This window comes from Sus scrofa, chromosome 11 (genome assembly GCF_000003025.6).
Source record: "Sus scrofa isolate TJ Tabasco breed Duroc chromosome 11, Sscrofa11.1, whole genome shotgun sequence".
In the NCBI taxonomy this organism is placed as follows: domain Eukaryota; kingdom Metazoa; phylum Chordata; class Mammalia; order Artiodactyla; family Suidae; genus Sus; species Sus scrofa.
Genome location: NC_010453.5, coordinates 69,421,910 through 69,434,924, shown reverse-complemented (window position 1 = coordinate 69,434,924; position 13,015 = coordinate 69,421,910). Strand labels below are relative to the sequence as shown.

The 13,015-nt window shown below is 48.4% G+C and overlaps 1 protein-coding gene across 5 annotated transcripts in view; it reads left to right on the top strand.

Moving 5' to 3' along the window:
* The window catches only part of TMTC4 (transmembrane and tetratricopeptide repeat containing 4), an 81,551-nt gene that overhangs the window by 7,845 nt on the left and 60,691 nt on the right, over nucleotides 1-13,015 (top strand). For all 5 annotated transcript variants that reach the window (XM_013980646.2, XM_013980645.2, XM_013980644.2 and 2 more), the window contains 3 exon segments: nucleotides 3,071-3,186; nucleotides 4,333-4,549; nucleotides 9,113-9,200. In XM_013980646.2, coding sequence (XP_013836100.1) covers nucleotides 3,071-3,186; nucleotides 4,333-4,549; nucleotides 9,113-9,200 — 421 coding nt within the window.

Here is a 13,015-nt window from a genome sequence, read left to right as displayed (position 1 = left end):
CAGGAACTCCTCCAGTTCTTTTTTAAACCTGCTTAAAAGAAAAATAAGTTTGCAGCTCTAAGCAGCTATGTCCCATTGGAGGCTGAAGAGCTACAGCTTTGCTTTTCTAACCAGATGGGAGGCTGTGCCTTTATTTACTTATTTTTTTAAATTCCACTGGTTGAGAGTTTCTAAATATATTTATTTTCTTAAATTCCACTGGTTGAGAGTTTCCAAGTATATTTATTTATTTTTTTAAATTCCGCTGGTTGCGAGTTTCTAGATTCTTCCACTGTTATAAAGTAGAGGATCTAGAAAGTGTTCACGACGAGCCCACGCTGGAGAACTTCGGTGAGCGAGGCAGGAGCAACACGAACTGTCACACGTGAGATGTGCTGGCGTGAGGTTGTAATTCTCTTTTCTTCTGTGCGGGAAAGGCAGACGAAGCCATTGTGCGGCTCTGCTGCGTGTTGTCTTGGCAGTGTTTTCCAGAGCATCACACTGCGCCCTTTTGTTAATTTGCTAGCCCTCTTTTTTTCCCTTTCCTGGTTAATGAAAGGCCCTCTTCTGTTCCTTGGCATCGTGCCTACGGTAATGTGAAACAGGCTGTTACGGGATTTTATTGCTGTTAAAGACTGTTTTCCAGATGCTTCCTTGGAGTGTTGAGTTGCCTTTTTTTCATTGAGATGATGATTTTCTCTGAGACAGTGGAGTTAGCAGGAATTTCAGGCACAACACATCTTTTTCGTAAATCATTAGGAGGAAAAACTGATCTTTCTTCGTGTGGCACGCCCTGCTGTGTATAGGCGACACCTAATGAAATATTTAGAGCTTCGCTAGTGTTCATCTTCTGCTCAAATGGAGGGAAGATCCTCTGCCAAATCCTTCACAACCAGCAGGTGCTTCTGGGTCCGTGCAAGAGGACATGAGCTTCCAAGGCGGTAACGGTGTGACCTAAGTTAGCGGGTGGGTCACACAACCTTCAGGCAGTACCAAACCGACTTTTAGAAGAGGGGTTGGTACGCTCCAGGCCTCTGAAGCGGATACCCACTGGAAGTGAAATTCACCCTCAAAGTGGGTATCAGGTGACCAGCTTGCCTCTGTCACCCGTCCCAGGCTTTTCCCTTTGAGTCATCAGGCACCTAAGTAGCAGATGCTCCTGAAATCCCCTGCGTGCCCTGGACACGGGTCGCGCTCTTGGACTGGCCGAGATTGGACGCACTTCTTCCACTGGGGAAATTCTCCACCTTCAAGTGGTTACAAGCTGCAAAGACTATCCCGTTTGGATGCAAACCCAGGCAAAGGCGTTCCTGTCATTTTATACCCACCTGTTGGAGTCAGGAGCTGGTCACAGAGAGGAGGGCTCTGCAGGCACCCGGGCAGCCTCAGTAAGATGCCCAGTGGTCTGATTTATGGGTGCCCTTCTGGCTGCAAAGCCCCAAAGCCAGTTTTCCAGCCCCTGCCCCCCCTCCCCCAGGAGTCATTAAGCTTTGCCCTCTCCTTGAGGCCCTCTTATTTTTTCTTTGCTTCAGGTAATCAGAGTTGTTTTGGTTACTGTGGTGAAGAACCTTGACTGCTACACTATGCAGTGCTTATCACATCATAATTTCTAGATCCTAAAATATTCCTGTTTAATTATGCTGTAAAGAGGAAATTAATATTCAGTTTTGATGCTTTTACTCCAGGTGCCTTCTCTGCCTTTCTTCTTGTTGAACACAGTTTTAGTAATCTCGCTTCATATTTAAATGTTTTTAAAGAAGATTCATTGCTAAGTATGTGTAGTAGAGCACCACATCAAATTACCTTATAAGAAAGGTATTGTTTTAAAATGTTTAATAATATTTTGGAGTTCCTCTTGTGGCTCACCATTAGCAATCCTGACTAGTATCCATGAACAAATGAACAGAACACATAGCTAAGCAAGATCTCAAGAGTGTGGGTTGGATCCCTGGCCTCGCTCACTGGGTCGGGGATCCGGCATTGCCATGAGCTGTGGTGTCGGTCACAGACACGGCTCAGATCTGGTGTGGCTGTGGTGTAGGCCGGCAGCTGCAGCTCTGATTCACCCCCAAGCCTGAGAACTTCCATATGCTGTGTGAGCAGCCCTTAAAAAAAAAAAGAGAGAGAGAGAGAGAAAGAGGGGGAGAGAGAAGAAAAAGAAAAAATGGGAAACTTTAAAATGTATATGCCTACTCGCTCTTATGTTTTAACCAGGATATTTTTGGTAAATTACCTTATGTATTGGGTATGACAGGGGGTAATGGAGATCTTGCTTAGCTGTGTGGTCTGTTCATTTGTTCTGCATGGATTGAGCACCTTCTGTGTACTCCCAGCTAACCCTGGGAGGCCCAGGCCTTGAGGAACCCCAGTCCAGTGGGGCAGGCAGATAGCAGTCACGTGAGCTGCGGAGGGCTGAGGGTGCCCTTGGGGGGCTCGGGCTGCAGATGGAGGGGAACCTGGCCTGCACAGCCTTGGGGTGGGTGGCAGCAGGAGCTGTGTGGGCAGTGCAAGATGAGCCTGTAGCTGGGGCAGGGGGCACAGTACCCCAGACTAGTGACCCCATCCGAACACCGGCTTTGTCCTGGGAGGGTGGGGGCTGTCACAGTGGGTGCGGTGACCCTACTTGCACTTTGGAGCAGTCACTGGAGAACACGCAGAGGGCTGTGTCCCGGGAGAGTGATGATGGTGGCGGGGCACAGGACTGCCAGGAGAGATGGGGAAGAAAGGCACGAAGAGTTTTATTTATTTATTTATTTGTCTGTCTATCTCTCTCGCTTTCTTTTAAGGGCTGCACCCGTGACCTATGGAGGTTCCCAGGCTAGGGGTCCAATTGGAGCTGTAGCTGCTGGCTTACACCCCAGCCACACGGGATCCGAGCTGAATCTGCCACCTACACCACGGCTCATGGCAACACCAGCTCCTTAACCCACTGATCGAGGCCAGGGATCAAACCTGCATCCTCATGGATAATAGATTCATTTCCCTGCGCCACAACGGGAACTCTCGAGAAATTTTTAAGAGCAGCCTTGGCGAGGGCTCGCCCCTTGGGTGAGGGAGGAGTCCGACCCCTCTGTCTGGCGTGTTCCTGCAGGACCTCCGAGCAGAAACGCCCCTCGGGGACCTGTGGCGTCATGACTTCTGGGGCAGCCGGCTGAGCAGCAACACCAGCCACAAGTCCTACCGGCCGCTCACCGTGCTGACCTTCAGGTGAGGCGTGACAGGATGGACAGCCGTCGGGGGGCGGAGGACACCCAAGGCTGGTCTTGACATTGGACCAGGTTATGCGTGACCAGGTTCCCTGTGTCAGGGACGTATAGGCCGCTCGCTAAGTGCTCTCTGAGAAGTACGCACTGATCCCGGCTCTTAGGTGGCAGGAGGGTGGAGAGAAGGTGCTTAAAAACATCGCTTCCAGGCCATGCTGCTCTGGTAGCACAGATGCCAGCAGTGGAGCCACTCGGGGATTAGCCTGGCCCCGCGCGAGGAGGCCTTGGTGACGTGGCCTGCATTTTGCACAGTTCTTTGGGTGTTAATACTGAGGAAATAATATCAAGTCAACCTGTGGCATCTGATGAAATTGTGAATTCTTTTCACTATTAAAACAAGATCTAAATCCTCCTCCAGTGGCCACGTCCATATGCAAAACCCAAATGAAGCGAAAAACAGCCTCCCCATCCCCCATCACTCAGAGAGCTGTTTGCAGCAAATGGATTTATTTATTCATCTCACAAAAGTCCCCCTGCGTAGCTGTTTCTCGAAGGCACAGATACCTGTGTCTAGATCTTTCAAGGAAGCGGAAGTGGTGAACTGGAACCACTAGTGATTGGAGGGCAGCAGAAGGAAGACTCCCTGACAATGAGGAAGTGTTTCTCTGTTCGCGAGGCCCGGGAACCGACTGTCAAGGAGTGTTTAGGGGCTCAGGTGGGGGGGGATAAGCAAGTCACGTGACTGTCTTAAATCCAGGTCCAGGCGGATGAGCCTCGGTGATGGGCGACTCTTAAATCCAGGTCCGGGGGACAAGCCTGGGTGATGGGCGGTGTGTTACATCCTCTTGGGACATGGTCGTGCTTTTTTCTCACTTAAGAAATGGTCTGGCTTTCCTTTGGCTTTTCCTCTCTGAGTGTTTTCTGTCCCGCTTCCCTGCGATGCCCTCATCGTCCACTTTCCCCTCTGCAGCTAGTTAGGTTCTTACCTTTTCTTCCCAGCTGGATGGCGTTGCCCCTCTTGCCACCGTGTGTATGGAAGCTGCACACCTTGTCTTCTCCCTTTCACAGTTTCACGCGCCAGCCTCTCCCCGCAGACGGGTGGCATTTTCTCACACGCGCCCCTGGTGTGAACACGCTCCCTTCACTGCAGGGTGAACTACTACCTGTCGGGAGGCTTCCACCCGGCCAGCTTCCACGCGGTCAACATCCTGCTGCACGGCGGCATCTCCGTCCTGCTGGTGGACGTCTTCTCCGTGCTCTTCGGGGGCCTGCACTTCACCAGCAAGGGCCGGCGGCTCAACCTGGCCCCCAGGTCGTCCCTGCTGGCCGCCCTGCTGTTCGCCGTGCACCCAGTGCACACCGAGTGTGTAAGTATCGTCTGCCCACCTGCTCTGCGCTGGGGGTGAGGATGGGCGGCATCCGCGTGCCGGCTCCTTCCCTAGGACATGCTTCTCTTGGGTCCCCGTGTAGCTGCGGGACACCTGCAGCCGTGATTTGTAGGGCCAGCCGGTCTCTCTTAGGACAAACACAGGGACCCTTGTGGGCCAAGACTTTGTAAAGCCCGCAGGCTCTGATCTCTGGTGACACGTTCTGTTTCCTCCCGTGACCACCCGGGGCAGGTGTGGCGGTTGCATCTTGCCGGGCTTTGGGGTCTAAAAGCCAGAGGCGGAGAGAAGCTTCCTTCTGGGAAGGGTCTGATGTGCTTTTCCTGTGCTCGCTGAGAGCTTTCGAATTTCCCACACCCATTCTCCCGCTGAATGTGATGGCCCCCCAAACCCTGTGGGATCAGATGGGGCAGCCTAGCAATTTCCACTTTTCAGAAGGAGAAGCAGCCTGGGAGGGCAAGTTAGGGACGTACCCCAGTTAGTCACGGGGCCAGAGGATGGCGGGAGAGAACTGAAGCTCTGGTCATGCTTCAAGGTGACCTGGTAAGTGGGTCCCCCATCTTGCTGTGAATTTTGCTCCCAAATTCTCCCCACCTTCCCTCTCAGGCCTTCTCAGCTCCTGCTTTTAGTCTCTTGAGCAGCTGCTGAGTCTATTTGGTGCAAACTGTGTTGGGATTTTATCATATACCTATGGGGTTTTCAGGAAACAGCCCACCCTGCTGCCTTTGAAAATGTAAGTGCATGTTTGCTGAGATAGGAGACTTGACTTTTAGTTATTCATTCCGAGAGCGGGCGGTACCAGTACAAACTACCATGTGGGCTTTGTTTCTTCTCCTCACTGGACTTCTGCACTTCGTATGTATTTAAACACCTGCATATTGACCAATTGTGTGAAGCATCTTGAAGTAAGTTTCAAAATATTGGGTGGAATTCCTGCCTGAAGCATCTGATTTTATTAATTTTACTAAACTAGCTGTTCCTTGGTATTAAGGATTACAAGATTGTTCTTACAGCCTTTTTCTAATATTACGTTAAAGCTTTTTAAAAAAATTCTCATAATTTTTTACTTTGGCAAAGTCAGAGGACTTAAGGGATTGGGAGCTGTCGTGATGTATACCAATAGATACAGGGACACACAGACAGATCAAATTAGACAGCTGTGGTCAAATTAGAATTTGTTTCCGGAGTTCCCGTCGTGGCGCAGTGGTTAATGAATCCGACTAGGAACCATGAGGTTGCAGGTTCGATCCCTGGCCTTGCTCAGTGGGTTAACGATCTGGCGTTGCCATGAGCTGTGGTGTAGGTTGCAGATGCGTCTCCGATCTGGCGTTGCTGTGGCTCTGGTGTAGGCCAGCGGCTACAGCTCCGATTAGGCCCCTCACCTGGGAACCTCCATATGCCACAGGAGTGGCCCTAGAAAAGGCAAAAAGACAAAAAAAAAAAAAAAATTGAAAAGGTAGTTTGTAGAAAAGTTTGAAAGGCCACCAAGTGTAACTGGACGTGTGCAGACATGCGCACGTGTCCCACATAAGTGCAACCTGGGAATATGTTGGCCCTGAACTCTGCATTTGAGTTATTTAAGAAGCCAAGAGAAGTCTTGCTCTGGGAGAGAAGGGGCATCTGAAAAATGTCTTCATCTCCCCCACCCCTCCTTTCCACGAAAGCTATTGAAACTCAAACTGTGAGCAAAAGGGGTCATTAAAAATTAGCATTCCTGAGCCAGATCAGTCCTGTGTTCACCTGTCATCGTTTGGGCAAATAGTATTCAGTTTCATCCGCTCTCTACCCCACTGTTACTTCCCACTCCACGTGTAACCCGGCTTTGACAATGAGTGAAAAACAGGCTACCGAAGGGAACCGTGGAAGCGAGTTCTCAGAGCATCCCAGACCAGTTCTGAGGAAGCAGCCCTGGGCTCTGGACGTGGGCTCTGGGTGTGGGCTGGGTAGTACAGCCTCTGACCCACCAGTCACCAGAGGAGGGAGGTCAAGGAGGGGGGCATCTCCTTGCCCCCAGTCTGTTTAGAGACCTGGATGGAGGCCAAGGGGGGGCCCCAAGGACAGCAGTGCTGCTGGAGCTTTTCCTTGTCCTTGAAGCATTGGTGAAGATTTCAAGTTGCTTGAATTCAGGTGCCATGGATGGAAGCATACGTCCCCTTAGCATTCCTACTGCCCTGGGAACCCGGAGTTTAATAGCGAAGGAGTCAGGTGGGGAAACAGCCCCTCGTTCTTTCCAAAGACCCAGTGCAAATCGTTCCTGGCGGAGAAACCACCTCCTGCCTTATGGATTCGGGGAGTTGCAGTGGCTTCTGCAGAAAACGCTGATAGGAGGGCTTCAGGTTATTTGTAAGAGAAAAAAAAAACAAACCTTCATAAATCACTGCCTGAAAGTGCATATTATTCGAATATCAGAAAAGAAAAATAAAATCTTTCGATACCCATGCCCCAAACAGTTAAACCGAGTGCCTCCTTAATGGCTTTAAGAAATTTTTTAACAAAATCTCTCTATAATTACTACACCGAAAAATTCACTGAAGGACGAAACACTTTTTACTGTAAAGCACTGGCCAGACTTTTTAAAATTTGCTTTTTCCCCTATGTCAGACGGTGTAATGCATGTTGCTTCAGAATTGTGAGTCTTCAGTTAGCCAAAGGCAGAATGTTTTAAAATAAGTTTGTGCTGTTTGAAGTTTATTTTAGCCTTTTTTAAAAACGAGATATGGCTGATTTACAATATTTTATAATTCAGTGGGAATCTTTAAATGTCCCTTAACCACCCAGATAACAAGTGGTTCAGGCTGGCCTTTTCGGCCCCAGTCCCTGGTATTTATCCAGACCAGCTCCTTCCCCTTCACAGTTCAAGAAACCTTGTTCTCTGACCCTTCGCAATCCCCAGCCCCAGTCCTTGTTCTAAAGGCCCCGTCTGAATACACTTGTCTGAGTTGGCTTCACTTATTTGTCATCTGAGAGGGTTTGGAATTCTGGGCGGTCCTCAGGCCTGGAGGAAGCTGCGGCTGGAAGATGCAGTTCCCATCCGTCCCTGGTCCTGATAGGAGGCCCACAGGACCAGCTGCTCCCTCCGTCACTCACCGAGGAGTCCACACCTGCTTCCCCCGGAGCTGCTATGTCCTTTGTCCACGGCTGTCTAAAGCACCTTCACGGGGGAACGGACAGTGAGGCAGCACCCACTGTGTGCCGGCTCTGTGTCGGCTCGCACTGCATCCCCAGTTGCACTGTGTCTCTGCGTGACTGAGTTCCAGGCCAGAGGATTCAGAAGTCTCATTACGAATTCACTGCCTTTGTGAAGTAATTGCACGGTTTAACCCTCCGGCACACCAGCACACTTGTCCCAGATCTGTTAAACCTCTGTCGCGAGCTTGCTTCCCCTGAGGTTTTGTCACGTGCTTGGCAGTCACAGGTTGGTCTTCGCTGTCAGTCTTGCTCGCGATTGCGTGACACCGCGGGCTGCCGCGTGCTCCTCCATCAGGAGCTCCCCATCAGAATGGATCAGCGCCTCGGCCCATCACATCGCACCAGCGTCTTGGGAAACTGCTCCTAAAAGGCATTGCTTTTAGCTATTGCTTGTACACACACCTGGGAATCGTATGTAAACACAGTAATTTGCATATTCGTTGTGTACTCTCCTAGCACCGTGTGCGGGATCGTCTGTGTCTGTGTCTGACTTACCGTGTTTCTCACTTTGAGAAAAGAGGACATTCCCAGACCTGGAGAACGAGTGAAAGCTTTGATGAATGTCAAATCCAGGTGCTGGTTAGTGAAGAAAGCTGCATAAACTAGAGCAAGACTGTGAATGGAATTCTGTGTCTCTCGTTGCCACGAAACGTGCGGAGAACGATGAAGAGAGTAATGGGCTTGAAAGCACACACGCGCAGATTTTACAAAGGCAAGGGAAGGACAGTCGTCAGGTGTAGGAAATGGTGGGGGAGAAATAATGGAAACTGCTCTGTTTTCATCTTACGCGTCAGTCACTTTTGAAGCGAGCTGCTTTCCAGGTTAACCCACTTCATTGGATTCGGTCTGCAGGGAGGACGGGATGGCAGAGGCGGCCTTGAACCATTACTCCTGTGTCTTATTCCTGATGCCCTGTAACACTTAACTTCCTACCTTCCCTTCGTGTTTCCAATCAAATTTTCTTTTTTAAATATCGTGCCCTTTGAGCTGAGAACATTTTCCAGTTGAAGATCCACCTTGGGGACCTGATCCCGAGCAGAGGTCTCTGGGGCTGGGGGTGCGCAGCATGCCAAGCGCTGGGCTGTCACTGCGCGTGCGCATTGCTGGCTGCTTCTAGCCCACGGAAGAGCCGTCGTTGGGGGTTCGAACCAGCCCAGTCTGCCCTGGGAAGCGGGTAACCCAAGTCCCGGACCAGGAGTGAAAAGAAAAATCAATTGTCAGATTAGACCACAGGGGCGCTGCATGGTTAGATGGGTTATTTTAATAGATGGCCACGTCTGATAAAGTTTTGTGGGGGTTTTGTTGTTGTTGTTGACAGGTCTTTTACATAATCTTTTTTTCTTTCCCTTGTTTAAGGTTGCTGGTGTTGTCGGCCGCGCAGACCTCCTGGGTGCCCTGTTTTTTCTGTTGTCTTTCCTCGGCTACTGTAAAGCATTTAGAGAAAGTAAGCATGATGTTTTGCCTTCTTAATGTTGCATCTTCTTCATGTTTCTGTCGTGTCGAGTGGTGTTTTATCAGATGGGGAAATGTCCGTTTCCATCACTTTATCCCTTTGAAGGAATGGGGGCAAAAGGTATAAACTCTTTTTAGTGATATCTGTTACTCCATTGCTTTGATTTTAAGCAAATACAAGGTTTGCACTTCAGTGTTCACATAGGAGCAGAGTTCATAGGAGTAGCGCTCTTGGTGCTAAAGCAGTTGTGATTGATTTTTGTGATTTTTTTTTTTTTTTATTTCCAGCAAAATTGTAGAGTAGAAAACTTTTTTTTCAAATTAAAACCTGTTGGGGAAATAACTAGAAAAATGCATAATAATGTATAGCTGGTCTATGAGGTTATTTTTTCATTGTCATATTATTAATGCATACAAAGAAGTCATTGGAACCAAGAGTTGAAATGACCAGTTGTGCGTGTATGTGTCTGTGTGTCGGGGCGGGGGATTGCCTGATTATTAGTTGCAATGCAGCTGTGCCCTTGCCGAGATCCAGCAGAATCCCCGTGTTATTTCACTCATTATATACGTGGTGATGGTCTCCAAGTCAAATCATCCCTTCCACATTGTTTTACAGTAGAGATGGGACGTGATGCATTTACATACAGTTATTTTATTATCATGTATATCCATGGGTATAATTCTACATTCTGGCCCCAGCAACAGTGTTATAAATTCAACTTCTGCTATCAATTCAAATTATGGACTGCGGAACTCTTTGTGTATCATAATCAGTGTATGTTTTGAGGGGAGAGGGGAGAACGGGGGCGTGAGAGGGCTGACCCCCGTGGAATGCTCGAGCAGGGCTGGTTCATCAGAAGCGGATATGCTTTGGTTTCCGTGAGTCTTTTCCTCGGTGCTTCTCAAAGTGTGGCTTCCTTCTAGGCCTGCAAGGGCCTTAGTGTTGCTGCCCACAGACGACTGCTTGTGCCTGGATGCCTCCTGTAAGCCCATCTCTTCATCTTAAGCAAGGGCAGACCACTTACCCAGATTTTGTGTCTGCTGCAGCTGGTGAGGTGGGGTCACTTGGTTATTAAACAGGGGCCCGTGAGCCGAATCCCGCCCTCAAGCTAACAGTGGTTTTTTTCTAGTTTTAAATGGTGGTGGTGGTGAGGGGAAACCACAAAAATAGTATTTGGTGACATATTAAAAATTACATGAAATGCATGGCGTTCCCATCGTAGCTCAGCGGAAACGAATCTGACTAGTACCCGTGAGGACGCAGGTTTGATCCCTGGCCTCGCTCAGTGGGTTAAGGATCAGATGTTGCCTTGAGCTCAGATCCCACATTGCTGTGGCTGTGGTGTAGGCCGGCAGCCGCAGCTTTAATTCAGGCCCTAGCCTGGGAACCTCCACATCCTATGGGTGTGGCCCTAAAAAAAAAAAAAAATTACACGAAACGGAGATTTCAGTGTCAGTATATAAAGTTCTGTTGGAATGTAGGCACATCCATCCATTTGTTTCTGCAGTCAGGCGTTTCAGTAGAGGCCGTCTGGCCTGCAGAGCCTAAAATACTTACTGCCCTGTCCTCTACAGCGTTTGCCAGCCCCTGGGACAGATGATCAACAGGTAACTCTCACCATCCTAGTGCTCCAAAAGGGATTTCTTTTTCTAAAGCAAAGATTAATAAGGGGTTTCCAGCGGGAAGTTTTTCACTAATAAGGGTAGATGAGTTTGCTGTTAATATAATAGTTGCCATTTATTGACTATCTACTGATGGGTGTGTATTTTTTCTCGTTTAATTATGTTAAAACAATCTTTAGGATAGGTGGGAGTTCCCATTGTGGCTCAGAGTGTTAAGAACCCAACCTAGGCTCTGTGAGGACGCAAGTTCCATCCCTGGCCTCACTCAGTGGGCTAAGGATCCAGCGTTGCCACAAGCTCCAGCATAGGTTGAGAATGGGGCTTGGATTCTGCATAGCTGTGAGCGTGATGTAGGCTGCACCTGCAGCTCTGAGTCCAGGAACTTCCATAGGCCACAGGTGCAGCCTGAAAAAGAAAAGAAAAAAAGCTTAAGTGGAATTACTATTCCTGTTTTCCACATGTGTAAGACTCAGGGTTAGGTGACTACCCAGGATCACATAGCCATTTATGGCAGAAGGGGGTTCACATTCTGTGTCTAACTCACTTCGAAGCCAGTGCCAACTACATTGTATTCTTCTGCTTCCCTGAACTCATGGGACCAGTGAGCCAAGCTAGTCAAAACAATCGTTAAAAATAAACCAGAGGTACATTCAGTTCTGTTAAGGAATTTTTAAAATGCGAGGTGTGATAGTGACATCAAAGATATGTTTTAAAAGCAATCCCTTTCTTCTAGAGACACTGCTGAAGTATTTATGGTTAAGATGGTATAAAGTCTGGGATTTGGCTCAAAACAGTCTGAGAGGAGGCAGGAAGCGTGCTGGTGTACAGATAAAGCCAGACTGGCCAGGAGTCGGCGATTGTTGAAGCTGAGTGATGGAGACAGAAAAAGTTCTGTGCCAGCATCTCTACTTTTGTATCTTTATTTGTTTGTTTTTTACAAAAGGTGTTTTTTTTTTTTTTATTAGTGCCCAGGTGAGTTAATAGATAAAAAAAAGTTAGATTTTGGTGACTTCCTTTTTTTAATCTTTAAAGCATTGCATTTAAGACCAGCAAATGGTATATCTTTAAGCATTTTTCCCCTTCCAACATTACATAAAGCAAGTGAATATTTAATGATTTAATAATTTATCATGGAATTGAGAGGGAATTTTTTTTTTGGCCGCATCCACACTATGCAGAAGTTCTCAGGCCAGGGGTGGAACCTTCACCACAGCAGTGACCCAAGCCACTTCAGTGACAGTGCCAGACTCTTTTTTTTTTTTTTTTTTTTGTCTTTTTGTCTTTTTGTTGTTGTTGTTGCTATTTCTTGGGCCGCTCCCGCGGCATATGGAGGTTCCCAGGCTAGGGGTTGAATCGGAGCTGTAGCCACCGGCCTACGCCAGAGCCACAGCAACGCGGGATCCGAGCCGCATCTGCAACCTACACCACAGCTCACGGCAACGCCGGATCCTTAACCCACTGAGCAAGGGCAGGGACCGAACCCGCAACCTCATGGTTCCTAGTCGGATTCGTTAACCACTGCACCACGACGGGAACTCCAGTGCCAGACTCTTAACCCACTGAGCCAGCAGGGAACTCAGGGAATTTTTAAAACCAAAATATAGTAGTATCATTTAGCAATTAATCATGAGAAACCTAAGATACAAAAAGAGGTAACTGGAAATCAGGAGAAAACTAAAATATGAAAAGAGGCAGTTGGAATAAGTTTGTAAAATATTTTCTACTAAAGAACATGGGCAGTACATAGGTAATAAATCAGATAATAAAATGAACGTCTGTGGACTCATCTACCAATTTTTTAAAAAGTCAGGTTTCCTGGGAGTTCCCAGGCGGCTCCGTGAGTTAAGGATCCAGTGTCATCACTGCCCTGGCTCTGGTTCCATCCCTGGCTTGGGAACTTTGGCATGCCATGGATGCAGCCCCCCAAAATAAGATATTTGGTGGTATCTTGACTGCCCCTCTCTGGTCTGGAGCTTTAAAACAAAACAAAGCAAAACAAAACAAAAACCCTTTTGGAAGCACGAGGATGGTGAGAGTTACCTGCCGATCATCTGCCTCTCTCTCTCCCCCACCGCCTCCCAGCCAGGACATCCCTGAGGCCCGAGGTCCCGACGGGTGTGGGAGGACCATTTAGAAGGAGAACAGCATCTTCCTTTCGTTCTCCTCCCTCCAACTCCCAGGTGC